Below are 27,882 nucleotides of genomic sequence, written 5' to 3'. Positions count from 1 at the left end.
CCTTCCTTAGAGGTTCAAGCTGGCTGTACGCATCGTATTTTACGTATATCTAACTGTGCGACTAGTGGTTCTAACTAATACGTTAAAGCTCAATCAACGGAGGAGTCCAAATAAGCATCACGATTTCGTCCCCTCCATCATGTGTCACTTCATGTGTTGTACGACTCGCGTTACCAGCACCTCTTGTACCGAACGGCCTAGAACAAAATATGCCGACACATTTATAGGCTAACAGAGCCTATTGCCAACTACGTACGTCCTGTGGTGGCTTGTTTTCCCGCCCAGCATGCGGTGTCTGAAACAAACAGCAAGTAAGACAGTCATGCGACGACGTCTATGCGAGGCACTATGGGCACATATGACAAGGAGATCATCAAGTCATCAAGTTCAGCTCTGTGTACTCAACCAGAACTTGGGGTAATTTCAGAAATATAAAAGAGCTCAAACTTCCCGTACGTATGAGTCTTTATCCAATCTTTCTATAACACAACTATACACTCGTACCAAAACACATACAACACGCACCAACTCCATTTCCGCAATATGCAGCTCAAGCTACTATGCCTCGTCACTCTTGCGGCTTCCGTCTTCGCGGCTGACCGATTGGCAGCTTCTCTGAATATCATTGCGCACGACTACGACAAGCTCAATCAAGGCATTACAGCTTGGCCAGGTGATTATGAGAGCTGCGTACCCCTCGTCTCCGAGGCGGATGCCATTACCAAAGCACTTACTACTGTTAAACCCCCCGTCACGATCAGCCCCCCCGACGCCGCTACAGTCAAAGAGAGACAGCAAGCAGCTCAAGCTCTTTGTAAGATCATAGATGCATATCTCAAAATCGCTATTGAAGTCAAGCACAAAGTTTACATGTCTCAACCATCTGTCAAGCCAATGGTCGTTGCTGCGATAGAGGAGCTTAAGGCCGCCTTTTTGGCATTAAGCACGGCATGTCTCCCTGTGATGACGGATACCCAGAGTCGAGATGCTTTTGACAGTATCAACAAGGACATGCTCTTGGTCGAAAAGCTTTATAAGGAGGCTTGCTAGAGATGGCTGGAATTTTGGCTCTGATCAGGCATCCGAATGGATAGCTACAGCCAACACGAGTTGAGGAATCACGAGGGTAGCTAGTTGTGAGCCGAATTTAACAATGGAGGACGGTACTTGATTGAGGATATGTTCACATGGTTATGAAGCTGTGGGCTCGTTGAATTGGAATGGAGGCTGTTGAAACATTGATGTTGACACTCGTGCAGCTTAGATTGAAACTAGAGATGCCAGCTGTTATAAAACCGGAATCACGATGCTTTGCACCGCCGCTCAGTGAGCTCACTTGCGGCTCCAACTAAGTTGCCCTGAGTTCTCTATTCGTGTACGGCCCGAATTTGGACCATGCCTTCAGGTTTGTTTGTTGGGCGTATGTATTGGCAGGCCTTGGCCTTCCAACCACAATAAGATTGATCATATATATGCAAGTCAATATTTCACTTGGTCACTTACATTCACAGCTGTCAACCGCACATGACCATTTTCCTGCTTATTCACGGATCCCATACTGTGTTCACGCTCGACTGCGCTCATGTCATTTAAAACCTCACTTGAAGAGGCATATTGCGGAGTCCAGCATTTTTTGGGAATGCTTGAACAAGCAGGCTGGTCGTTCGGGAAACAGCGGCTCAATAACCGAGACCGTACCTTGTCATCCCATCCGGCCTCTCCGGCTTTGATATTTTAAAACACTTCATGGCCAGGAATAATAAAGTATAATAGGTGGTGAAGAAATGAAGTGAATGAATGCTCCCTCGAGGGGCACTAGTCCGCCCACACGTTCAAGATCCAGTCCCCAGCCCTGGTCCGCACTTGACTGATTGGCCCACTGTGCTGGGGCTACGCGACGAAAGCAACATTGAAAGCTCGCCATTGTATGGAGTACTCCGTAGGCGTTGTTAATTGGTCGCTCGGTGCGACTATGCTTCTCGGCGTGGGATTTGGACACCTTCCTCTTAATTAACCACCACAGGGTTCATGACAAAATATAAAGTCAGGTCTGGTAGCTCATTCATGTTACTCACTTAAAGTTTATAGTTCTCCTTCATACGGAGTACTCGCGGCTTATAATAGGTCCTGGGGATCCACAGACCCACAACTCTATTCAGCAACCTCAACCTCATACAACCTCTACTTACAACTTACAACTCCATCACCACCGAACCTACATCTCCCCCAACTCAAACCTCCCGCCCATAAAAATGCCCTCCATAGGCCCCCAACTACCTACCTCACCACCCAAGCGCAAACGGTCCTCCTCACCGCCCAAGCACACCTCATTGCCACCCGCAAAACAAGCCCGCGCCAGCAACAACGCCGACGAGATCGACCTCTCCGACTCCGACTCCGACTTGTCCTTCGGCCCCCCCGCGCCGCCATCAACAACCACAGCCCCAACCAAGCCCTGCCCTCCCGCAAAACCAGACTCGACCTCCCTCCCCGCAGACTCAGACTCCTCCGACTCAGACTCCTACGGCCCAAGCCTCCCAACAGCAACCTCCAAACGGCCAACCATCGGCCCCAGCCTGCCGGCAACAGACCCAGCCCCCCAAAGAGACTCATGGATGCTCGCGCCCCCCTCCTCAAGTGGCTACACGGAGCGCGACCCGACGCGCATGCGCAACCGCAAATTCACATCCAAGCCAGCAACCACATCCTCGGGCCCGTCATCAATATGGACAGAGACGCCAGAGGAGAAGCTCAAGCGCCAAAGAGACGCGCTGCTAGGCCGCACAGCGGAAGCAAGCGCCGACGGAGGCAGTGCCTCCCAGCGCACCAAGCACCAGGAGGAGCGTGACCGCAAAATCGCCGCGACGATAGATGCCCACCGCGGCAAGAGCCTGTACGACGAGCACTCGCGCAAAAGAAGGGATGACGGCGCTAAGAACGGCCGAGCGGCGCACGACAACGACGACGACGACGACCCCAGCAAGAGGGCGTTTGATCGGGAAAAGGACATGGCTGTCGGGGGCAAGATAGGCGAGAAGGCGAGGAGGGAGTTGATAAACAAGAGTGCCAATTTCGGGGGCAGGTTTCAAAAGGGTTCCTTTTTATAATATTCAGCTGTATTTATACAAATGGGTTACGGGACCGACGACACGACGTGCTGGATACTATTTGACGAGTTACATGAGCCGGGAACAATGTACACTGACTGGGTCAGTGGCGGAAACCGCCAGAATAGCCAATCCTGAGGGATTGATGAGTACTTCACCCAAGATACATTACAGACCCAAAAAAAAAAGTATACTCTAACATTTACTGCTATTGACCATGTACAGCCACCAAATATGCCATATATAACCGACCAACTCCGCCGCTCCAATAAACAATTAAATAAAGAGTCCATGTGATCCCAGCGCCGTCATGCAACAAGATACGGCCATCTCTCTCAACCAGTCGAGACATTCCACCATCGTTCATCTCAACGAAAAATACTGCGTCACATCATTGGAGGCTCGTCCATGAAATTCTTCCCAAACTCCCCCTCGCGTAGCTAACAAAGCTAGTAGTCAGTTTCCCGGAAGAGGCTACAAAAGAAAACCGTATACACAGTTAGGAACAGGTCGCCGCGGCTTGCGTAGTATGGTACGCAGTATTGTGGAACCATACGAAATACCAAACAACATTGCTTTGAAAGCCGTAATTATCAATTTGTCCCAAGGGCGCCAAATGTGATATATGTGTAATCGGGGTGGCCAATTTTTCCTAATCGTGTGGGCACGAAATGCTCCATGTTAGTAAACCCAGTATGACACCCAGTAAGACACCCAGTCCGCATCACTAGCTAGCAGCTTGACGAGTGCCAGATTCTAGTTGCGCCGGTGTTACATTTGTGGTGGTTGCGGGAGATGTCGCAGACTGCTGATTCCTTTGCCGACCAAATGGCAAGGCCGAGCGGATGGATGATAATATGCCGCCACGGTTAGATTCGGCGGGCGTTGTGGTGGTTGTGCCGCGCTCCTGCGGGCTCGATTGTGTCCGGGATGATCTGCCCCGTGATCTGCCGTCACGGCCGCCACGCATAAAAGAAGTGTCTCGAGATGATCCAGTACTGCTGCGGAACCAAGCCGACCGCAGACCGCTTGGCAGGTTGAGGCGGGTGTTGTTTCGAGGATCTAGGCCATTGCCATTGTTGGCACTGGCATCGCCTTCCTGATTGGGGCGAGGCTTCGGCGTGTAATAATCAGCCTTGCAAAGAGGGCAGCAGGCTCGCCTGCTGGTCAGCCAAGGATCGACACAAACAGCATGGAAAGCGTGGCCACAAGTAAGCCCTCTGACGTCGTCATCGTCTTCCAGAGTATCAATACAAATAGCACATGAATCACCAGGCGCCGTCAGACATTCAGGCGGTAAGGCAGCGTCAATGTGCTCGTCATCGTCTTCTTCAGTAGACATTCTACGAAGCGGAACAGGCCCGTCTTCTTGTGCGCTGGAGGTCTGTGCCGTCTCGCCAGCCTGTTCTGACTCGGGTTTGGCCTTCTTCTCGTCGTCTCGCTTGTTCACGTCGGCGGCTGTAGCAAATTCAGACTCATCAATAGTATGAGCTTCGGTCGAGACGTGGCTTTTAACAATTGCGACATCGGGGAGAACACCGTCGGCATCACGGATACTATTTGCTCGGCTTGGCGGGACAGAGACACCTCCGGCAGTCGGCAAACCCTCCCTGGCCCGTTCTGATACCCAGGTTTTGTACTTCATCATGGGGAATTTCTCGTTTACTTCGTCCATAGTCATCAGTTTCTTCTCGCGACGTCTGCGCGGCCGGTGGACGGTCTCGAGAGTGATGGGTTCTCCCTCTTCGTTGGTCACTCTGGCTCGGTTGCGAGCGTTGTATCGGAAGCAATACTTGACACCAACGATGATCCTGAGGTAATGTAAGCACAGGCCATCTTGTAAGACGCTCCAGCGTTACCCAGACAGAGTGTGAATTGGTAGCAAGGAAACAAAAAAAAACGACAGATATTGTACGCCATTTCGCCAGCTCCGGAAACTTCTTACCAAAGATTTGTAAAGACCACACCAAAGCCAAGGGCAACGAAGAAGAGGAGGGGCGAACTAGATCCTCCATTACCTGAATTGTCGTTCTTGGCAGGCGAAGTGGTAGCTGGAGGGGTAACGCTGGACGTTGGTGATTCGGTCGGTGACGGTGTTGCGGTTGGAACATCCGACACTTGTCTTGCAACGAGGAGCGCAGCCTCGCCCAGTATCTGGTCGATGACAGCCATGGTGACGATTGAGCGAAGAGTCGGCCGAGGGCAATCTCGAACGTCTGCGCAAAGGGACGGGATTCTAGTGCGGCATGGAGTATATAAGCCGACAAACAAGGCCAACCGAGGGGTTTCCTTCAAGGCACCCCAGGTCCTATTTCCGGCGGTTGCAAGAAGCGGGCGAATCCCAAGGTTTAGTCCGGCGTCTGCGGCGTACACCAGACGAGAGGAGAAACGGCACCTGGTAGTGCGGCCAGGAGAGACGGGGTCCAGTCGCCCGCTCTACGAGTGAGGGAAAACGAGGGGATCAATCAATCGCACGGCAGGCGAGGTGAGGGACGGCAAGCATCCAACGGTTTAACGTCGCGACGTTGCGGATGCAGACGTGCAACGGCGATGGTTGATGGGGCGTATGAGAGAGTGAAAAGAGAGGCTTTGGAGTTTCAATGTCGGGACTGAGCCGGGAGTGCAAGTGGGTATATGGGCAAAGACAGGAGGAGAGGCGAAGCGGAGGCAAAAGCCAAGGGCTGGCACACCCTGCGTCCAGGCAGTTGGCAGGCTGGGGGAGGCCCCAATGTCAACTGGTGCAGCGCGGTAGCGCGGGTACTCGGACCAGTAGACCAGTAGGCCGTAGTCGCCTGTTGCAAAAACGGCTTCGGGCGAGTCAGCCGGTGTGTGTCTCTGCGACGGAACATCGATTGAGCCGCGCCAGCCAGTCCGGTCTCTTCCAACCAGACACGTTCACTTTGCGTATCCAACTAATATACATATGGCCTGCGGGTATACGACAGTGTGCGGGTCGGGCGTGAGGGATATGAGGGATCAATGACGGCCTCGGATGGGGTTCACCGGCCAGCACTGAACCCAGCTGGCCCAGTCTCAACGTCTCAAAATTAAACCAGACCGGACTTGCAAGTGATGTTGCAGGGGGCCGCCGGCCGGCTGGACTGGGCTCAAGTGCATGTGCACTGCGGCGCTGCACATGTGTTGCGTCTGGGGCACCATCTGGGCACAGAGAGTGGACGGGTCGACACACTGTGATGGCACTGTGGCCCCGGGGGTACCGCACCTCCAAGATGAGGCACGCCAGTCCACGGCAGGTACATTCGCACGCTGGGCCGGGTACATGACTGAAACAACCCCTCACGCCTGGGCCGTCGGCTGCCGCCCTCTCCTCTGTGAAAGAAGGCAAGTACCGCCCGTTCCAAAGACATGTATCACCCTCGTGGGTCCTGGGAGAAGGTCAAGTACGTACATACAAGTAGTACTCCGCACTCGAGTTGTGAGTACGGGGTGATTGGCATGCACCTCCGGTCCGGTTGGGTACAGCCAGTGACAGGGAGCGTCCTGGCAGCCGGCACGTTTGATTGGCCGCTGCGACTCGCGCACCTCAGGTGCACCCTGGAGCGCTCGTCTATCACCTCATCCCTTGTCTTGGAGGGGGGCAAAGGCAAGCTGCATGCATGAGCCCAGCTGTGCTGGTATTTGGCGTATTACGAAAATATCAATGTTTCAACTGTCAAGTCTCGAGGTGGTGCGTTATTCAGTAAGCCGGACTGCATCTGACCGGCTTATAAGGACGGACGTGAATCACCGTTCCAAGACGGGGAATAACGAATGTCACTGGTATTCTAGAATCATCCCGGTCGGTCGGCGAGGCCTTCGAGACGGCTTGGCACTAGCCTCACGATATACTAATAGAGGCGAGGTGTTGGTGTTCTGCACGAACGTTGAAGGCGCCGACGGGGTTTCACATAGTACTATGCGAGCAGCTGGCAAGCAATTTACCTCATGATGTAATGACTGCACGCGGAGATCCCCTGCGTCTATCGAAACATACTTGAGGCGGCTATCTTCACACGAGGACACAGTGATGAAACGAAGCCGCGTTCCGCTCCAAGGCCAGCGAGTTGCCTCCATCCTCAGATCCATCACAGCCTGACGTAACATCTGGGGTATCAATCCAAGTACCCACGTACCTGCTCAAGCGTGTGGAGGCACTCTACGGAGTAGCATCGTCAGATTTCGTCAGCGTCCGAGAGCAGACCCATGACTCGGACTGGCCACCAGATTGCCCTCCTCCGACGGCTATTACCAACGATACGTCAATGCATCAATTCTGCCATCGTCCATGCACATCGTGAAAGGCAGACCTTCTCTCAACTTGCTTGGCCACTTAGGTACACCAAGTCAATCCACCTACAATCTCTAACCCCCAAGTTACTCTTTCCCAAACGAGTACCGAGTAAGTGGCTAATCCACTTAGTTGCCAACGGGCAACTACTAGTAGTTCGTTCTTGCCAAAATGATAGTCGCCGCCTGCACCGTCTTGCCCCCATCGCACCACGGCAAATGGGCGCCAGAGTCAATTGACGCATCCGCCTTTCCGAAGTAGCCGTGATCTTTGCCTTGTCCTTATCTTAAGCACTTGAGTTTGTATCGTCATAGACTCCAAGGGAGCCATTTTCGTCAATTGCCCCGTCCTTTTTATTGTCTATTTTTTTTTTCTAATTCAACCTTGTCGTCAAATTCTAATCAACTCCTGTTACATCGCAATCGGCCACGGCAAACTCAAATTTTCTGCCCCAACCGTCTGATCTTCCCGAGGTCCCTGTTTTCCCCCTTCAAGCTTCGCAATGCCTAACACCTCAGTTCCGGGCAGGCCGGATTCTGGAAAAAGTGGCTGGATCTCACGCCAGGGCGGCTCAAAACGCTAGGGCTTTTCTCACTGGCTATGGCCCTGTGGTTGACGAGCCTGTTGTGTTTTCCCGCGGTCCCTGCTTTTAGGACAAAACTTTGATCTACTTGCCGTTTAGGTGAGACATGGTCTACAACACAGCTTGTCCTCTCACGAGCGGAACGGCTGAGGTGAAGCTGAGAGCAGTGCGCGTTCCAGTGCAATGGGCTGGGGGTTCGGTTGTTTCCAGATGCTGTCATGTCCGCCACAATATCGAATGGGCACAGGCTCCTGATTCCGGGAACCCACAAGACGCACTGCATCGCATCGCATCGCATCGCAATCTGCATCCTGTCTTTGAGGCCGGACCGCCCGCCCGCGAGCCATGGATCAAATGCCCCAACTGTTTGCCTGTTCCGCTGTCCGCGTTGTACATACTAGAACGATGAGCTTGAACCACATCGCTATCCGCCACTACTGCAGCTGGGCTTTGACCTGTCTCAGAATCTCACGAGTGTCACAGCTCGGCCCTCGACCCTTGTCACTTGAGAGGGAAGCGAACAGCTGGAGCAAGGTTTCGGACGCAAGCGCACAAACAGGAACACGGTTGTGTGCTGGTTGTCGTGGCTTCAAATTTGTGGACCTCGCTCATCAGGGACACTCTATTACAACGTTTTGGCTGCATCGTGGCCCTGACGCTTGCATAATAGTGGATGCCAACTCGCCTTGTGAGCGTGGCTTAGCCAACATTCGTTCACTCCAGGCTCTCGACTTCAGCAAACAAGTCAAGTTGAAGACTGCTTCTACGGAGTACACACCCCACAGTGTCTTTCCTCAAGCCGCCTACTGTCCCGAGCATCGATATCGAAGTGGCCATTTATCATGTCCCCGTCGCCCCGTTCGAGTTCGGCGGTTGGCCATGCGGCTGAGCACATCTGACAATCAAATGACGACGACGGGCTATGCACAGGCTAGTTGGCTCAATAGCCTGATGTGGCATTAAATATTCCAAATGTCCATTCGAAACGGCAAGCGCTGTTCCAAATGTCCCGCGACAGTGTAATTCAACGCGCTCCGACCGACGACTTCCCAGTCCAAAGTCTCAGACTCAATGCCAGTTTGTTTGTGGCGCTGCCGCTGCCGCCGGAGTTGCCCCGATGAAAGCTTCCATGGGCATTGTACGAGCAGGAAAGGCAGAGAAGTTAATTAAACATTTCGACTATTTGCCGTTGTGCAGACTGACTGGCTCGACAACTGTTGTGTGACGACGTTTTTTTGCATGCCGGGATACCGATTGACACGGACACATGTTCCGTACAGATTACTACCTTTTGGCACCGGGTTCGGAACCGGGTGTGGGATGTCTGGTTCATCTTTTGAGGACGACAAACGTGGCAGTCGTATACAAGGCCCAGCTGACTGTGTATCAAGCGAATGCGGATTGTGCCCAGCCGCATGTATAAGCCGCGAGACCAAAGGTTGTGCTGTGGTACAAAGGTAAGATCAAGACATAAAGTCGACAAGTCAAGGCGTACAATTGCGAAACGCCTTAGAATTGAGCCGCAGAGGCGTCAACGAATACACACCGATGCCCGAATTCCAGTCATCAGAGCCTTGTATCGAGCGCATCGGACATTGGACATTTGCGTATTCAGCCTTTGACACACAACCTCAAGCATAGCCTCCCCGAGCACGGCATGAGTGCACACCAAGTTCTCAACCCTCTCAAGCTTCGTTATCAATTCATCACCATTTGTGATATGGCACATCAAAGCCCGCCTTACCCAACCAGTCGCTTCGTCCCCGCTTCTTCCCATCACATCCCCTCATGGCTGTGTAGAAACCTTGATTCTACCTACACGACTCCTCACCATCTGACCGTTTCCAATCTTGGCATTTGCGCCAGCTACTTGGCATCTATCTACCAAGGTAGATGTCTATTCAAGTCGCAAAACTATCCACTGCACAGCCCTGTTCAACAAAAGCCCTCACTGTACGGAGTAGAAAACAGTCGTATCATTGTCATCAGGAACCTGCGCCTCAGCCACACTTGTTCCAAGCTTTGCCGTGTAAGCCGTGGAAACAGCAGACAATGAGTAACAACCTTGTTTCTTTTCGCAAACCACCAAGGGCATGGAATATGAAGAATCTTTCTCTGAACCCCTAAAGGGATAGACTTTAGCCGAGACGCGTCATGACGTTTCAAGCAAACGCACCTCTTATCAGTTTTACTACGCCGTGCGACTTACACCATTGCTAAACCCATCTGTTTGATGTGCCGCCAAGTGCGGAGGGTCATCATCGCCCTCGCGTCCTGCTCGAATAGACTTCTATCTGTAATTTGTCCTCGGCAGAATCGGCAGTGCACTCTGAGGGCTCGCTCACAAAATGTATAACGCCACCCTTGCCATCTCACGACACCACATGCATCCATACCAAAGCCATACTCCACGTGACTGGCGCTGCGGAACACCAGGAAGGAAGGTAGCACAGTCGTTTTGGATAGTGGCCGGGGTGATGAACGGTGATTGAACCTGTTGTTCATGTTGATTGAGTTTGCGGCATGGCCAATCCGGGTAGCGAGGTGGGAGTTGCTCTTTATGCTGGTGTACCAGTGCAACATGGATTTTGTAAACATGACTTCTCCACTACATTTGAAACAATAGAATGGATGAAATTCGTTATCGAGTGCTTTGGGGGGCAAGTTCAACTGTAAACGTGGGCATAGTCTTGGGGGCATGAGTTGCTGTTAATTTGGGAATGGGTTATATGTGTAGGGTGATCCAGATGCCTCGCTACTTGTAGGTCCAATTGAACCTCTTAAGACTCATGCTTGTCTTGGATGGAATGTAGCAACTAAGCTTCTAGCACTCATTTGCAATCATCTCTCGTTCGTAGAAATGGTGGGTGGTGAAGCTTAGCTATATGTGTCGATTGAGTCTGCTTACAGATCCCTTCGTCGAAGACTCAACCCCCCCTAGAGAGTATACAGCAACTCAGCATCTGATTTGGTTTCCATAACCTCTTCACAGAGATGGCAATGCAGCTTTCAAGTCTTGCTACTTGCCAGATTCAGTCAGCCTCGCTGCCTGCTCGGGTCGGTGCCGAGCATGGGACTAATCAGGGCTGCGATATGAATGTAGTGGACAACATTCTGTACAATAAGCTGATGACTCGGGATGTTGGGATGGATGCCTTGTTGCTGATATGATCAAGTTGAACCCGCTCAACACTCAATCCCGACCCCATCAATCGAGAGACTGCCATGCCAAGGACAATGATGTTACTATTCCATCATGGTCATTGTACGTAGGCATTGTCAATCAGTGCAGTGTCAGTTGTCCAAGAGAGTCGTATGATGTATACTCCCCCAGCGTCAAGTTTGAACAAGAAAATCACGGCATACAGCTATGCCTCGGCTCTAGCTTGGAACTTTGACCCTTTGTTAGTTTAAGGTATCTAATGCACAAATATTCGTATCTGCTAGCCAACAGCTTCGTTTACTAGTACTTCTACTCCAGGACATGACTGCAAACTAACAATCTCTGGCAGGATAAGTCGGAAAACTGTCTCGCGGGGCCTCATAAATCCTCTTCTAGCCGCAGCAGCATCACCTAGATGAGCAATTTATTGGGTTCAAAATGCACACACAACCAATCAGGGGTCACTTGATCTTCTTCAACATCCAATTTGACCTATTTGTCAAGTCATAGTTGAGCCAGCAAGAGATATAAGCTGGATAGACCCCTATCTGTCTAGTCCGTCTACGAAGGATTACTGTCTTCACAACTCTGGTTGAGTCGGAATCAACGAGGCAGTCATTTTAGAAGTTGGAAGAGAGTTGACTCACCGCCTGCCGGTACTCTTGGTCCCCATGATGGGAGTTCGGTTCCTGCAGAAATAGCCGGCTCGCTGGCCAAATTAATCCTCTGATCTGAACCAGGTTAGGCATAAGCAAGGCTTCTCCTGTACCTACAAGTTCTCGTGATGCCAGAAATAAAAGACTCAGGCGGTGGGTTGAACGACATGACCACCCGGCGGTTCAACGCCTCGTTTTCCAAGGTTTAGCTGATAGGTATTGGCTTCAACTGTCTCCGAGCCTGCAAGGCCTTGGGGTAGCTCAGGGGTTTGCTCACACCAGCGGGTGACTTGGTCTAGTATTCAACCGGGCATATCTCCTGCAAGTCTAAGGCGACATATCGATGTCCCTGCAGAGTGGAACTGCATCGAGTGAGCGAGCGTTATTGCCTTTCTGGTGCAAAGGAAGCAATGTGACACCGATAAGACGGGAGAGTTTTGTTCTTGGTGCTGCATCAGATGGCTCTTCTTCCCGTCTCGGGATCAAGGAGGATTCCCTCTTGCGACTCGGGCAGACAGAAACACTGCTTTGCAGACAAAATGGCCTGCTTTTGTGTGCAATAGTTTACCGGGAAAATACGAAACCATTCAATTACCTCGGTCTCAGACAGTTGAGACGGCGATGGCGCCACTCCGTCAGAATCACTTGAGCTTCAGGACTACCCGGGACCTTGGGAGAGGCGGAACTATTGGAGATATAGGGAGGTATTTGGCATACAGCTTATAGGGAACGTGCAACGATATGGTAGATTTGGTGGGCGAGTTGAAAGATGTCTTGAGCAAGGGACTTGGGTCAGGTTCAGATGCAGGAAACAACAAGAAGCCATCCCTCGATCGCGGTTGGATTCTTCTGGATAGACGAGTGTCCAAACGAGACTCAAGAAAACCAACTTGGATAAGAATCTGGACAGAATTGTGAAAGGCAAAGGCTTTATCCAGGCCTTGATCCCTTTATTGACAAACCTCTTCCGGCAAGTGTCTGACAGGTCCCTCGATTGCAACTCCAGGTCCTGCTAACGTGGCACATAATTCGGATATTTGATCTTGCCACTGTTTTGAATTATCCTTTATGAAACAAATTTGTCTCCAGTTCAATGTTCCACATGGTTGTGAGCTTTGGAAAAGCACTCGTCGCTGCCACCCTGTCTCGGGATGTAAGTCGCAGTTTGCTATACAGAGGCAGCATCCTGTTCTTCTAGAAACCAATTACATTCTTGATGGAACTCATGGAGCTATTTGAGAGTCTTTCAGGAGCGTGCAAGCTACGATTCTCAGAAGATTCAAATATTTTAGCATCTCCATCCGACTCTTCAAGAAGACCTGTGACGCTGACACGGGTAGACTCATGACGGGTTCCGTTCCCAACATGGTTGTCACTATTTACTCTCACAGGCTTCAACGTCCTGACTGGCCACAACGTGTAACAGGCCATTGTCGCTGCTTCGATTCTCCGGAGACGCAGCCAACTTTGGCTTATGAGAGCAACTTCACCCGCACATGGTCTCTAGCCAGATGTGTTCTCTCCATGTCAGAGTATACGCCCTACATGGACCCTCATTTTACCTCGCAGGGCGCACGACATGTAGTCATGACCGTCGAGTTGGAATCCCTCTTCGCCTCCACCCGTACAATCCATACGGAGTAGCCAGAGCCGACTAAGAAATGCAAGACGCCACGCGAGCCTCACACACTACCACTTCAAGAAACAATCCCTAGCTCCGATCGGGGCCAGAAGTAGCAAGGCCATTCTGACATGCTGTCATGGTATTGTCGAAAATGGCTTAGAGTTACTTTGCCCCGCCGCCTCAGCGCTGCGAATGCGTACCGTTGCCGACAGATGTGCCCATCACTTGGGGCTAGACTGCTCCTGGACCTGGCTGTATCTTGTTCGGACGACATGGCTGACGAGCTGGAAACCACCACGTCCCATTCAGGCTGCCCCCGATCCGGGCTATCATTTCTGACGATGTGCTCGATGGATGCATCGATCGTGGGAGGCACCCTTTGAGAAGGGGGGGTGTGGCCTTGTCATGAGCTCAACGCCACGCAGGCGTAAGCAGACAACGCACGTCTCAACACATCATTTTGCCAAGAACCTCGGAGATGTACAGTTGCAAAAAGTCCAGAGTGATTTGTAAACACTATTACTATACAAGATTGGTGGACCAACTATCAAGTTGGCAGACAAAGTTGATCCCAGTGTGGGTTCTAGAAGATTATCTCCATGTCCGCAAAAGAACGGCCGGCGCTTCGACGCTAGTCCGCTTTAGTCCAACCTCAGAAACCCCAGCGCCGCTTCACAAACGACATGGAGCCTCACCAGCGGTACTCCGTACTCACGCCTCACCAGTCACAGCATCTACTGACAGGCAAAGCGGCCGACAGCCATGCCGCCGACACAGCTACCCGCCTCAGGGAACCCCCTGTAAGTACCTGGGAAGCCCTTCAGTCGCAGCGCGTAAAAGCCTCCTGAATCTGAACTGACCGCAGCAAGGGTCTTCTTTGACATGACGCTGGGAGGTGAGTATCCCGGAATAAAGGGCCATCATTCTCCAAGATGAAATCCGAGAGCCGTCCTGTCATCTAGCGACACGCAAGTGAAGGCGCGGCACCTCACGCATATCCATCCTCCAACGCTGTTTGCCCACCAGACAGCCCATCATACTAAAGCACCCGGCAGGCGAGCCCCTCGGCCGCATCACATTCGAGCTCTTCAAAGACGTGGTGCCCAAAACGGCCGAGAACTTTCGCCAGTTCTGCACCGGCGAGTCCAAAGACGCCCAGGGCAAACCCCAGGGCTACAAGGGCTCCAAGTTCCACCGCATCGTACGTCTCTCCCCTTCCCGCAGTATTTTTTTAGCTCCTCCACACGAGCGTACTGGCTAACTCGCCAGATCCCCAACTTCATGTGCCAAGGCGGCGATTTCCTCAAAGGCGACGGCACGGGATCAACATGTATATGGGGCCTAAAGGCATTCGAGGACGAGAACTTCAAGCTGCGCCATGACCAGCCTGGCCTCTTGTCCATGGCTGTACGTACACTTCCCCCTTTTCTTTTGTCCCCAAATACGTCTTGAAAAGAACATCCCCGTGTGATATACGTGCTTGTTTTGTTTTGATGTCGTCGGTTCTATCTTCTCGCACAAGCATCCGTCTGACTCGCGCTGTGCCGCAGAATGCCGGCCCCAACTCCAACGGGTCCCAGTTCTTCATCACCACGGTGCCCACGCCGTTTCTCGACGGCAAACACGTCGTGTTTGGCAAGGTCGTCGATGGCATCGAGGTCGTCCGGAAGATGGAGCACACCAAGACGGGGTACAAGGGCAAGGACGTGCCGAACATGGACGTGGTGATTGCCCAGTGTGGAGAGATGTAAGAGTTGCTGGACTTGGGACTGTGTAGGCGCTGTATATCATCCATTGCAATGTGTGTGTTTTTTTAAGGCAAAAGGTACTAGTTGAACAAAGTGTACGTTTGGGCTTCGTTGCTGGGAAATAGGCATCTGGGATTCGTTTTACCATCATCTACATTGGATGTACAACGTCAAGATGACGAGCAGGACACACATTTCTCAACCGACTGTATTTCAGATCGCATCCCTATCTATCGCTGACTGGGCCCAGCCCCGACACGTCTCCTCCATCTCCCTAACTTCGTGTTGTCAACGATATGTAAAAAAAAAAAAAAAGGTACCAATATATACAAGCGAACTTGCAATGTACCACCCAGTCAATGTAATCTACCCATAGCCTTGTATCCTTACCCAAGCCAAGATTTGTAGGGACCCCTTTAGGCTTAGAACCATCTGGCTCGGCGCCGGTCATACGGCGCTGCCGAGGACACTTGCTTAGCGGCAGAATGCTGGTCTGGAGTGTCTGTCGGAGAGGCAGTGGTGAAAGGGGCTTCATCGGTTCCGTGATTCGTAAGCCTGAGCATCGATTGCTCCGGGGCCGGCTCAGATCGGCGGACCTTTTTGTAGCCACCACCGACAGTCTTGAAGACGGTGGTGATGAGCGTGGTAGGAGGCACAGTGACATATTGCGTGACGGTAGCAACGCCGCCAGCGTCGGAACTCGCAGCAGGTGAACTACCGGTCGGGGCGGGAGCAGAGGCGGGAGCAGAAGCAGGCGCAGAAGCAGGCGCAGAAGTGGGTGCAGAGCCCGTGCCGCTATTCTCAAGACCATCAACATTGACCTGGAAGTTGTTGGCCATCTGATCCTGGACACCCATGGAGTAAACATTCTGCTTAGACACCCACGCCTCCTTTCCGGCATCCTTGCCCGCAAACCCCTTTGGTTTCTCGACAATCTTGATATCAATCACACTACTGTAGCTCTCATTGCGGGCAATGGTATCCATGGTCCACCCATTGGGAACCTTGTCGCCGCGCATAAACGACCCGGCCCATGGAAAACGTCCATCCGCAGTCTTGTCCATGTTAATCTTGGCTGGGTTCAGGGCCGGCCAGTCCCAGTACCAGTAGATGGTGTAAAAGCTGCCGGGCTTCAAGTTGTCGGGAAGCTTCAAATCAGAGTGGCACAACAACTCCTGTGAGTTCTGGGCCCCGTCGTCTTTCCACTCGGCGACGCGCTGGTTCGTAATGTCCGCAGTGTTAGGCTGGAAGCACCGACCATCGTCGTAGTTTCTAGTTGCAAGAAGGACTCCTTTCTGATTACCACCAGTGCCATCCTTGTTCCAGAGGAGATGGACGTCAAACAGTTTCTCGTTTTCACTGGGCTCGCTGGTGCCGTAAAGGTAGATGGTGCCTCGGTTCTTAGGCTTGTTGGCCTGAGTCTGGGGCAAGGTAACATGCCCGTTTTCGAGGTGCAGGAGGGCGATATGGTCTCCGGGGGCGGCTTCAAGCACAGGCTGCTTGGGATTCTGTTCAAAGGGGTACTTGTTCAAGATTTCTTCCCCGGTGTAAAATGCCGTTCCATTTTCAGGGAGTATCCACTGGGGGATTTTGTCGGTCCAGCCAGACGTACTACGAGGCTGGTATCCTCGGGGGTAGCCAATGTTTCCGACCATTGTACCATTGGGGGCAAGTACGTAGGCGTACTCGATCCATGAATGGGCAGATGTCAAGCAGGCGAGGGCCAGCAAGGAACCGAGACGGAACGGGTTGCCGCGAAGAGACTTGAGGCTTCTCATCGTGGTTGACGCGGCGGGACGTGGCGGGACGTAACGAGACGTAACGGGGTATATCCTGAATTTGGTGTCTTTCTATAAGTCTGGCGTGAGCCAAGATGTGTTTTCTTTCCAAGTAGATGCAACTCTAGATACAAATGAGAGTCTGCCTGTCTGGGGCTAAACTGTTGAAATGCTCGCAAAGGTATATTTTCTCGCCGGGAGAAAATCGAGAATCGAAAATTTTCAAGAAACAGAGGCAGAATAGTCGACCAAAAAAACAAAATGTTATTTTCCTGGCGGTAAGAATCGAAAATGGTGTGGTATAAATCGATCAAAATGATGGGAGGTTGTCGAAAGTAATCAAGAGGTCCCGCGGCCGGCAAGAAGTACTTGAGCGCTCACGGTCATGGGCGGCTTTGTTGATTGTGCGCTCTGAACACAGGATGAAGAAGAGTTGAAGAAAAAAAGCAAGTGGCCAGACAAACAAGAAGAAGAATAAAGAACAAGACTCAGAGCTGGGTGTTTTTGTCAAAACATTGAAGTGAACAGCAGGCCGTTGACAGTTGGCAGATCCACCAGCCAGCTGGTGTGCCCGGTGTGTGCAAGGCCCAAGCAGCAATGTGAATAAACGGGAGACTTGGTCGTGGTATGGTCTATTGGGACTGACGAATGGTGCAGGTTTGTTTGTTGAATCAATGGTCGAGGAGAATGAGTAATTGCAATCGCTGTGCCTGAACTGGGCGGGAACACTGAATGAGAAGCCAAAGACCAAACAAAGAGTCAAAGTGCAAAGCCGCAAGAAAATCCTCAGCCACCGGACCAGAACACAAGGAGACTAGGAGAAAGAAGAAGAAGAGCTCGGTGAGTTGGCCATTCACCATTGATGCGTACGGCTTGGGCTTTTTACCGAGCCATGGCGACTATTGTATACCAAGTCAAGCGGTGTTGGTTCACGACAGACAATGACCGGGGGAGCCATGGCCTGACGGGAGAGTCGGCAGGTCGGACAGCATCTTGGCACAGAACAAGAGAAAATAGACACAGGTTTCATGGGAAGAGAGGCTGTTTTCTGCATGCAGGTTCGGCCGTTAGATGCGAACAGGCCGAGCCATCGCCATTGCGCCAGAGTCTGCCGGGCGGATGGTGGTTCTAAACAGTCGAGGCAGCACGGTGGCCTATCGTTGCCTGGGAGGACAGCAAATACCGCACGCCGCAGACCGTCCAGGCCGCGGCCAGGTCGCGGTCAAAGGTCAAAGGTCAAAGGGGGCATGAAGAGCAAGGCTAGAGTTCTGCAATCTGCAAGACGCACGCACCCGAAGGCTGCACATGTTTCAAGGCGATGCCTGCACCACCAGCTGCCTCGCTCCTGCCCAAACAACCCGCTGGCCAATCCAATGGTGCCGCCCAACCCCAACACCGCCCCACCACGCGCCTAACGCTGCACTCGTGGGCCGTTCACCGTTGCGAACCGGCGCCTCTGCCGGCCCACGACTGGCTGTCATTCGTCCATCGTCCGAGGCCTTGCGCTTGATCGTGAAACTGGCCCTCATGGAGTCATGCCTGCCATGCCGTTTCTCTCTCCCATCTTCGTCCCCTGCTCCCGGTATTCATCAAACATCCCATATCCCAGGCCGTGCTGTCAAAGGGTCGCATGCCTGCGACCTTCTCTTTCGCCCATTGTTTCCCTTTCACAAAACATGCGCCCTTGTCACAACATGCACGACACAAACCGCTTGCTCTCGCTCACACACAATTCTTTGTGCAAATCCTTGTGTAAGAGCAAGCGCCGGCCGTACCTTTGACCAACGTCACTTTGTGTTTTCTTTTCCCTCTTCATGCGACATGCTGCAGGAGAGTCATCTGAAACGGCAGCATCCGTGTTCCTGAAGACGATATCTTGTGCGGTGCGGATAGATGTGCAACGCAACAATGGTGACCTTTGTCATTACGGAGCAACAATCAAGCACCGCCTTTTGAAATATCCGGTCCTTTTCTCCCTCTGGTAGTCACAGGTCAAACACACTTCTTTCACAAAGACGAAGCTCCTTCGATAGGCTAACTGGACAATATGCGAGAACACAATGACAGCTAACCCAGACGCGACGCCGACAAAACCCGCAGCTCTGTGCCTAACCAGCATACTTATAAGGGAGGTCATGGCTATGCATGAAGCTGCAGATGACTGGAATTCGCCAGAGGAGCCATGATGAATAAGGGTTCTTCCTCGAGTGTAGCCATGTCACCCGACTGCTCGCCACCAGTCCGTCAACACAGGATTCAAACAAACTGCGTTCAAGCCCTGCCTTTATTAGAGGTGGGAATAATCCATATATCCAACCCGCCCAATTTCCGCGCATACCTGCTCCGAAGCGACAACCCCAGTGCCACGCTGGAAATCAACACAACAAGCAGCCAAACAAGGCCGTAATAACTAAACACGAAGGATGATGAACCCGTTTGTCGTCTTCATATCGGACCTCCATACGATAACCACACATCGCCTTCTCTCACCAAACACCCCGTCCCCTCGCAGCGTCGAGGTTGTATCGGCAGGGCCACTTACATACCTCGAATTAGCAGAACATGCCATGTACCCGTTCGACCCGGCCCGTAAACACCAAGCATTGCCACCAACGAAAAAATAAACAACAAACAAACAATTCCATTTTTCCAATATACTCCTTCTCGAGGAAACATGCGCCCTGAAATGCAAGCAACTGCAGCTCACAGCCCTTTGCCCGCCCTGAAGTCCAATAGTCGGCTGCACTCGCAGCCCCCTTTTCGCCGCCCTCGCGCGCGCCCACGACGTCGGCAGCCCAGCATTCCTCAGCGTCGCCCCCATCAACACAATGCCCATCTACGCACAAAGAATGCAAAATTTCCAACGGGCCGTATTTCTGCCCGAACCCAGAATTCCAGTCGTCATTGTTGCTTCCTGCCGCATTCCCCTTGCCTTTTGGCCACAAACCCACCAACGGTCCGTTGTTTGCTGCTAGTACTAGCGCCATTGTCCACTGCATCATGTTGTTGTATTTTCCTGAAATCCATGTACTACAAAAATATTGGCAGACCTCACCAATCGTTTTACATGGGCAGAGCCGCTCGTGTTAGTTAGTCAAAGTGCTTAATTAAAGTGCTTGCATGTGGCGGCGCGTTTCGCGTCACGCCTACTGCACGACATGTCTCGCCCTCTCTCTCCGCACTGCGGCTCATCAGCCCTCTCCATCCCTCCCTTGACGGGCCCCAGGGGCTTCCTTTGTCTGTGCGGGTTCCTGGTTCCTGCGTCCGCTCCACCTGTTGAAGAATACAAAAGTAAACCAAAATAGTCTCTCCTCGAGGGTGCCCTTGTCTAGGAGGGCGTGGAGATAAGGCAGGGGTTCCGAATATTGGATTGAACTTGTCCTATGCTCCCCCGCCAAGCTGGCTAGTTGGCAACTCCCGAGTTTCGTAATACGTCACAGGCCCGGCGGGGGTTTGGTTGTCTTGATGACCGCGAAACAAACACTCGCATCAAGCAGCATATGGGTGGGCAAGTACTATCATGAAAAAAAATGATGAAAAAAAAACAGACTTGTTTCAAAATTGTTCATAGCTCAAAGGTCTAAGTATGTGGTATTATTATCATCATCCCATCAAAATAATTAGTAGAGAAACAAGACCATATCCTATCGTAAGAATACGCCTCCAGCGCCCATGACGAAATTGTTCCACCCAACACCAGAATTAATACACATTTCCATACAAATTTCACCACGTCTTGTGACACATGCGTCCCTATGCCAGATAGGGCGCCTACATTAGTTTCACATCAATCGTCGTCACCATCCAGCAGTGACGGGCACATGAACGTCCATAGTCTCTCTCCGTCTCTTGAGGGGTCGAGGGCTCGCACCTCGCTCGTGGGAGCTGGGCGCTGCTCCTGCAGATAGGGGCCAATGGGGAGGAGCCCACATGGCACCGTGATGATCTCCCGCATGGGATTCAACCTTGGTATTTGGTCCCCATTCTGCCGTGGCGCTGCCTGGTGCCGAAGCTGCTGCAGACCAGCCGTCTAGGGCAGACATGTCCCATCCTTGCATGTTGCTGGCATCCACGCCAGAGTTGTCGTAGACGAGCTGGTTGGGGAGTTCGAGCGAGGTGCTGGCCGTCATGTAAGAGTTGACCGCTGTGTTGATTGGCTTCACCTCGGAGAAGGACTGCTGTCCGTCGAAGAAAGGCTGGTTGTTGTTGCCAAGGGCTGTTGGCTGGCGCTCGTGTTGCGGTGGCGGACCGGTCGTTGGGAGGAATGCTACTCCATTGTTCGGCCCCAGGTTGCCATCAAACGAACCACTTCTGGTATCAAAGCTGGCACTACGAGCATCAAAACTCCCGCTTCGGCTGTCAAAATTTCCCGTGGGATATGCCGGGGGCAGAGTTGCCGTTGGTGGTGGCGTGGCTAGTCCGTTGGAGAATGAATCAAAAAGCCCGATGCTGTTGTTGGGGGTTTGCAGAGGCGGAACATGTGGCACGTGAGGCGCGCTGCTGCCTTGGTCCCAAGAGTTGAAAGTCTCATTCATTGCTGCTGTCAAGTGTTGGTGGATGGTGGGAGTTGGCGACATGAGAGCATCTCTAGAGACGTTTGCCGTTGGATAGACCAGCGCCTTTTGCTGATGGTACCGGGACATTGGGTCATTGATAGTCAGCCATCGCCAGGTAGTCCCAGCAGGCTTGAAGACCGGGTTGTACTTGTGCCACTGATTGGTCGTGTTGAATCTCCAAAAGATGATTGCCTGGCGAGTCCACTGCGTAGAATCGGGCGCGCAAGACCAGAGCTCCTGGTACATGGCCACCTTGCAAATCAAGTCGCTGCCAGTCAGTTCTCGGCGAGTCCACGAGGCAGCGTCGCCTTCATCCTCGGAGCGCTTGCGCTTGCTGCCAGCTCTCTCGAGTTCCTTCTTGCCGTCGCCATCGGCATACTTGCGTCGCTTCTCCTTCAGGCGCTGGTGCTCAACGTCGGGATATTGCACCGCCATGCTAAGAATGCTGGCCCACTCCACTGCAGGGAAAGGAACGTGAATATCCTGACGAGGGCGGGTGTGGCACTCGCACTCCGCCTTGGAATCGCTGCATCCACGGCGGTGGATTCCGCTGTCATTTGTGTAAACACCATGCTTGCCCTCATCGCTGTGGAGCTCTGCGGGTCTCGTAAGGCGTGTGATGCACTTCCACCGATGGTTCTGCAGAGCAGGCTGCGTAATAGCAACCTCGACAAACCCCGTGAGCTCCGATCCAGACGGGAACTTGGCATGTTCGTGCAATTCCAGAGTGGCGCACATCTCTAGCAGCAAGCACTCCTCGTCTCTAGAGGGAAGCTCGAGAGTCTCAAACATGGCAGGGGCATCATTCTGCCATCGCCGGGTCACAGACTTGGCGCAGGCGGACGTGGTTCGGTCAAGAGATCGAGTGTACTCGTGCAAAAGGACATCCTTGCCAAGGACGTTGGGACTGTCGTCACAGTTGGTGTACTTATTCAAGTGAGGGAAGGACGCTTGGTCCAGGGGGGTATCATGAGCATCGTAGGCAACATCATCCCGAATCTTGATATCAGAAGACGAGACAAAAATCTCACACGTCTTCGGTCGTGTGCAGATGGATGACTGCAAGGCCAGAAGCTGGGAGAAGTACTCATAGTTGGGTTTGACGTCGGGAACTCGGCCCTCTGCCAGAGCTGTAAGAACAGGGTTCGACTTGAATGACTCCTGCTCTTCTTCGTCATAGCCGTCATCCGAGTTTGTCGAGCCGGGCTCCTTCTTTTCCTCTGACGGGAACAAAAAGTGGACTGCGACGACTGGGTTAGTATCCCTCATCTCCCATAGGCAGGCACAGTTTGCAAAGAATGTATGCCAAGACGCTCAACTTACAGCAACGAAGATCTTCGAAAAACTTCTTCACCACTTGCATATGGCTGGAGACTTGTTTGCGTCCCATCTGTTCGATGCTTTCATTACTATTGTCGATTCGGAAAATCTCCTTGCTCCCCAAGAGAGCAATGCAAATCACAAAGATGTACTCGCTGATCAGCATGTTGCGGCCGTGGAGTTTGCCTCCCATGGAGAACTTGCGGCGGCCCATGTGAGGCATGAGCAGTACAGCTGACGACGGCTATTAGCGGACTGAATTAAAAAGTCTGCATCAAGCAGCAGGGCAACCACTTACAGTCGACGAAGGCATCTTCAAGCTCCGGTCGACGCCAGACGCCACCCTTGTCCTTTTGGGTATCTTTGTGAGCCTGCCTGTTACGATACTGGCGGAAAGCTGGCCAGAAGTAGAGGGGATTGACGGAAGTCTTGGGCCTCCTCTGAAAACGAGCCTGTTGACGAGGAGTCGGAACTCTGTAAAGGCAATCGAGGGATTGTGAAGGAACCATGGGAGCAGGAATAGTGGTTTGCATAGATGGTGCTAAGGCCACCTGATTCTGATAACAAGAGACTAAGCCATTAAAGCTGTGGGATTGAGCATTGCCAGTGGACTCTCGAAGAGGTAGTCTGCCATTATGGATACTACGTCTGGTATCAACATAGTCTGGTGACTGTGAGTAACGCTGTGATGACAGCACTGGTCTTGGCTGAAAGAGTGAAGACATTGTAACTGCAAAGGCAAAAGAGAGTGAGTGGCACAAGGAATGTCGATGAGACGCAACGAACGAGAACCAAGCCCGCTGAAGCTGCAAAAATGCCTCGCACAATGGCAACCAAAGTTGGAGTGGGAAGAGGAAGAGCGAGTTGGAGAGGACAAGATATGTAGAGAGGAATTTTGGGATGTGGAATGGTGGTCTAAATGTATGATCTGAGGAGAGTGATGGGTTCGACTGGAACGAAGCTCTATTTCCCGGGAGGATCTAAGACTGTATAAATCCAAGACCTATAGGTGGAGGACAACAAGCTCCAGCGGATCATATTGACAAAGGGTTGACAGAGCTACCCATCCTTTTCTCGCCCCTCAACCTAAATATCAAGATCTATCTACACAGCGCCCAGCAAGGCAGGGGGGGGATGGGATGGAGGAGGCGCCTGGGGTGTCCAGGCAGTGGGGGATGGGTCCTGGACAGTTCGTCACTAGTCGGCACCCATGTCTGCGACCGAAAGAGACGAGAGCTCCGGCCAATGAAGGTCTCGTCGTAAAACCCAACGGGCACATGGTAGCTAAAGTGTCTGCAGCGGCCTGCATCGAGGGCGTTGGGACGCAAGGGAGGGTTGAGCGGGTCCAGCACACCAAGGCCCGTCATGGCCTCTTGGAGAGACACACCTTCAGAGAGGTGTTGTCCAGGCGGCCGCAGGTATGCGAAAGAGATTGCCATCAGACAAACAGACAATTTCACAGCCGTCCGCTCCGAAAATCGAATTCTTGGTTTCTCCGAGTCGGCTCATCACAACACGCCATGTTTGTTGTCGGCCAGGCTCGCGACTTCGGGCGTCTAGGCGGCTCGTCGAAGCGCACACTGCCCCTTCCCAAGGGAGACCACCCAGAAAGCCTGGGCTAGTGACGATAGGGCAGAAAATTGATCAACTATAGGCGCTGTACTGTCCGGTGCTGCATCCGCAGGCGGCAGCCAAATAGTTATTGCTCTGCCTCCTTGTTACACTAAGTGTCGAATTCCTCTTCGTCGTTGCCAATAGTGACCCTTTTCCTCCCTCCGCCTGTAAGTCGCTGAAGGGCTACTTTATTGACTTGGCCCCCTACTTTGCGCTGCATCTTCTCGATTTCTTCCTCAGCATCAACCGCCTCGGCCTCTGCAAAATCTAGTACTAGGCGGCGCCCGAGAAGATGAGTATCCTTGAGCGCATTTAGCGCGTTCTCCGCTTCTCGAGGAGTAACAAAGTCGGCAAATGCAAAGCCTCTTGCGGTAAAGTCAGCCTTTTTCGGAACGCGGACAGATCTAAGCTGGCCGTACGTCCCGAACAGTGACCGGACATCTTTTTTTGTGGCTTGGAAAGGCAAGTTCTTAATGACGATCTTGGTCCTCTGGGCCGCCGCCTTCTTCGCTCGATCTTCTCGCCGTCGTTCTTCGGCCGCATCTTGGCCCTTATGTGACGCTTTCACGCCCAGAGTGTGACCATCCAGTACGTGCCCATCCATTGCCTTGAGAGCTGCCTGAGCCTGGGTCTTAGATCGAAACTCAGCAAAACCAAACCCCATGCTAAGCGTTTGGCCTGGTTTCTTGGGATCCATTTTCGTCTTGACTCTTGCTGACACGAATCCGTCGAGAGACTCGAAAGCCTCAGCCAGCCTGCTAGTGGTTGTGGCAAAGTTTAAATTGCGGATAAACAGAGACGTCGTTTCCACCTCTTCCGCCTTATCACCGCTTGACAGCAAGTCACTGACGGTAAACTTTTGCACCCCTGTTGCCTGCTGCCGGCTAGTCTGCTCCGAGATATCTCCTCTGAGCAAATGCTTGGGCGCCTTCTCCAGGAAAAGTACACTATCCTTGATTCGTCTGTATGCAAGCTTACCGAAAGCGGCCTTTGCATGGTTTGCTTGTGCGAACTGGACAATAGCAATAGTGCCCGTTGGGGGCATGAGAACTCTAAGGACTTGGCCATGCTCCTCAAACATTTTGCGAAGCTCCTCCATCGTAGTCCCGAATGGAAAGTTCTTTACCAAGATGGTGCTATCACCCCGCCTCTGCGACTTGAAGGCGTCCAGATCGACCCCATTGGCCGCAAAATAAGCCTTTGTCTCTTGGATGACTGTAGTCTCTGCAATGGCCTGCTTGATGGCGGCATCAGCCGATGTAGGATCAAGCAGCTCGGATTTTGAGACACCCAGTCGGCTGGCAATAGAGGCGTTGACAGCATCCTGGCTCATGTAAAGGGAGTTCCAGTTGAAGCTGCTGGAAGCTGCCTCTGCTTTCTTACGTATCATGTTTTGTTTCTTCAGAGGCATCTTAGATATGCCAAACTCATCCAACCCCTGCTCCCGCTTTGCATCGGCTGGAATGATGTGGAGGATACGCCCTTGAAAGGTCACCCCATCCAGTGCCTGGAATGCCCGGACCGCGTCAGATGAATTTGTAAAAAGCACCATAGCAAAGCCCTTTGTTGCCCCGGCAGCAGTCAATGGCAAATGAACCTGGACCAAGAATAAGATTAGTTTTCATGTGTGTCGTGGGGACAAAAATAACCAAAGGCTCCATCCAACATGGCTGTGTGTAATCAAAATATAGGCTCAGAAATCGAAGCATCTACTAAAATATTCGCCCAGGTTCACATCATATACCGAGGTATAAGCTGTCCCTATCATGGGGTTCATCATTGCGCCTTTTCGGGGAGGAAGTCATGGCGGGTGGAGTGGATCGGATTTGATTTACCCACGTACCTCTTGGAGTGTCCCGAACTTATCAAATGTCTCCCGTATATCATCTTCAGTGGCGCTGTAAGGAAGGTTCCGGACGAAAAGCCGAGACGTGCGAGAGATGGCGCTAACAGCATCTTCCGTCGCAGTCTCCTTGCTCGTCGCCACCTCAGTTGCTGTGCCAGGTGTCACCTCATCGGAGGAATGCGACGATAATCTGTCATTCTCCATGTCTTGCTCTGTGGTAGCATCCACCGGGCTTAGCACTGCTCCAGAGGCAAGGTCATCAGGATCAACTAGATCCAGCAGTCTATTAGTCCGAGATCGCAACCAATCGTCGTCAGTTGCGCCAGTTGCCGATGGACCTTGATCAGTCATCTCTGAATCAATTCCTTCAGCCTTGTTCTCACCAGCCTCCTCGATATCATCTTTGGGAGTCTTCTCAACCCTTGGTGGCGGTTGTCGAGCAACGTTGTCTGACTTGTCCTGGCGTGGCTCTATCCTTCTTGATTTCTCTCCTCTCGACGGGATTTGCTCATACTCGTCATCACTTTCCCCCTCTGGAACAGTGACGTCTCCGTGACTGAACGCATGATCTGCTCCAACGGCAGCATTCGAGTCATCGGCAACGGCGCCTTCTCGACCAGACTTCATGACCTGGAGAAACTCCCGCAGCCTTGGATCAGAAGTTTCCTGTTCCTCTCGCTTCCGCTTCTTCGTGTTTACATCATGATCAGAAGCTGACCTCGGAGCAGTATGACCTTCGGGAGCACCGAGGTTACGGGAACCACTGTGTCCTTTTCTCGAGGCTGGGTCTGAGATCTAACATTCCATCAGCGACCATCGTAATGGATGGTAGGCAGCACGAGACATAGGGGGACTTACGGGTCGTGCAGTCTCGACTGTTATCTTAGACATGCGAATGTAGGATCGGTTGAAGTATTTGACAGCGCCAGCCGCGTCATGCACACTCTTGTAGCCCACATATCCTATCCGACGCTGGGGGATTAATTTGACGTCTGTGATCTCTCGATTTCCGGTGGAGAAATGTTTACGGAACTCGGCCTCCGTGATGTTGGGGGGCAGGCCCTTGATAAAAATTCGGGAAGTAGACATGATTGTGATTATGAGGAGGAGAATGTCGTTAGGTAGGCTGAGTATCAAGTCATGTTGTTGGTGTCCGCCCGCAGACAGCCTGATGATGGTGAGGAGGAATAGACGAAGCAGCGGGTCAAAAAAAAAAAAGTTTCCTTCTTATCGTGGTCGGGTATCGGTGCTGCCCCTTGGTCCGTGCATGCTGATGTCCTACATACATGTGCACTCTACTCTAACCTACCCTAGGACCTGCTTTTTTCGAAAATTTAAAGGATGGGCATCGCTTCGTGACAAAGAGCGTGTCTACGCGTGTTCGTGGGTAGTCAAATTGTAGTATAAAGCGGCTTTATTGTCTCTCTCTCGGATTTAATATCCTTAAATAGCCTTGTGGATGTTCTGGAACAGCGGATAGATTTGTCTGTAAAACGCATATTCCATTGAGATTTTATCCCTTTGATATACTACCATCCAGATGAATTGCTACACCCAAACGCTGACTAAAACGAGAAAAATATAGAGCAAAAAGCTATT

General features: G+C 52.1%; 7 protein-coding genes across 7 annotated transcripts; 3 read left to right on the top strand and 4 right to left on the bottom strand.

The window, feature by feature from the left end:
* Positions 1-543: 543 nt before the first annotated feature.
* On the top strand, positions 544-1,050 carry G6M90_00g059070 (uncharacterized protein; the record flags this gene model as incomplete). Its single annotated transcript, XM_014688994.1, has 1 exon — positions 544-1,050. The coding sequence occupies one exon, from the start codon at positions 544-546 to the stop codon at positions 1,048-1,050; it is 507 nt and encodes a 168-aa protein (XP_014544480.1).
* A 1,202-nt stretch (positions 1,051-2,252) lies between these two features.
* On the top strand, positions 2,253-3,107 carry G6M90_00g059060 (uncharacterized protein; the record flags this gene model as incomplete). Its single annotated transcript, XM_014688993.1, has 1 exon — positions 2,253-3,107. One exon carries the CDS (start codon positions 2,253-2,255, stop codon positions 3,105-3,107), a length of 855 nt encoding a protein of 284 aa, XP_014544479.1.
* Positions 3,108-3,834: 727 nt separating this feature from the next.
* On the bottom strand, positions 3,835-5,279 carry Rnf167 (E3 ubiquitin-protein ligase RNF167; the record flags this gene model as incomplete). Its single annotated transcript, XM_014688992.1, has 2 exons — positions 3,835-4,918; positions 5,053-5,279. 2 exons carry the CDS (start codon positions 5,277-5,279, stop codon positions 3,835-3,837), a joined length of 1,311 nt encoding a protein of 436 aa, XP_014544478.1.
* Positions 5,280-14,183: 8,904 nt separating this feature from the next.
* On the top strand, positions 14,184-15,172 carry cyp-3 (Peptidyl-prolyl cis-trans isomerase H; the record flags this gene model as incomplete). Its single annotated transcript, XM_014688991.1, has 5 exons — positions 14,184-14,221; positions 14,291-14,316; positions 14,477-14,622; positions 14,691-14,828; positions 14,972-15,172. The coding sequence occupies 5 exons, from the start codon at positions 14,184-14,186 to the stop codon at positions 15,170-15,172; spliced, it is 549 nt and encodes a 182-aa protein (XP_014544477.1).
* Positions 15,173-15,591: 419 nt separating this feature from the next.
* Positions 15,592-16,947, bottom strand: G6M90_00g059030 (uncharacterized protein; the record flags this gene model as incomplete). Its single annotated transcript, XM_014688990.1, has 1 exon — positions 15,592-16,947. The coding sequence occupies one exon, from the start codon at positions 16,945-16,947 to the stop codon at positions 15,592-15,594; it is 1,356 nt and encodes a 451-aa protein (XP_014544476.1).
* Positions 16,948-20,744: 3,797 nt separating this feature from the next.
* AbaA (Conidiophore development regulator abaA) lies at positions 20,745-23,332 on the bottom strand (the record flags this gene model as incomplete). Its single annotated transcript, XM_014688989.2, has 3 exons — positions 20,745-22,744; positions 22,827-23,057; positions 23,122-23,332. 3 exons carry the CDS (start codon positions 23,330-23,332, stop codon positions 20,745-20,747), a joined length of 2,442 nt encoding a protein of 813 aa, XP_014544475.2.
* Positions 23,333-24,546: 1,214 nt separating this feature from the next.
* mrd-1 (Multiple RNA-binding domain-containing protein 1) lies at positions 24,547-27,372 on the bottom strand (the record flags this gene model as incomplete). Its single annotated transcript, XM_014688988.1, has 3 exons — positions 24,547-26,034; positions 26,281-27,078; positions 27,142-27,372. The coding sequence occupies 3 exons, from the start codon at positions 27,370-27,372 to the stop codon at positions 24,547-24,549; spliced, it is 2,517 nt and encodes an 838-aa protein (XP_014544474.1).
* Positions 27,373-27,882: the final 510 nt, after the last annotated feature.

The sequence above is a fragment of the Metarhizium brunneum genome, chromosome 3, assembly GCF_013426205.1.
Source record: "Metarhizium brunneum chromosome 3, complete sequence".
Lineage (NCBI taxonomy): Eukaryota > Fungi > Ascomycota > Sordariomycetes > Hypocreales > Clavicipitaceae > Metarhizium > Metarhizium brunneum.
The sequence above is the reverse complement of the archived record's forward strand: the minus strand, read 5'-3'. Positions and strand labels throughout refer to the sequence as shown.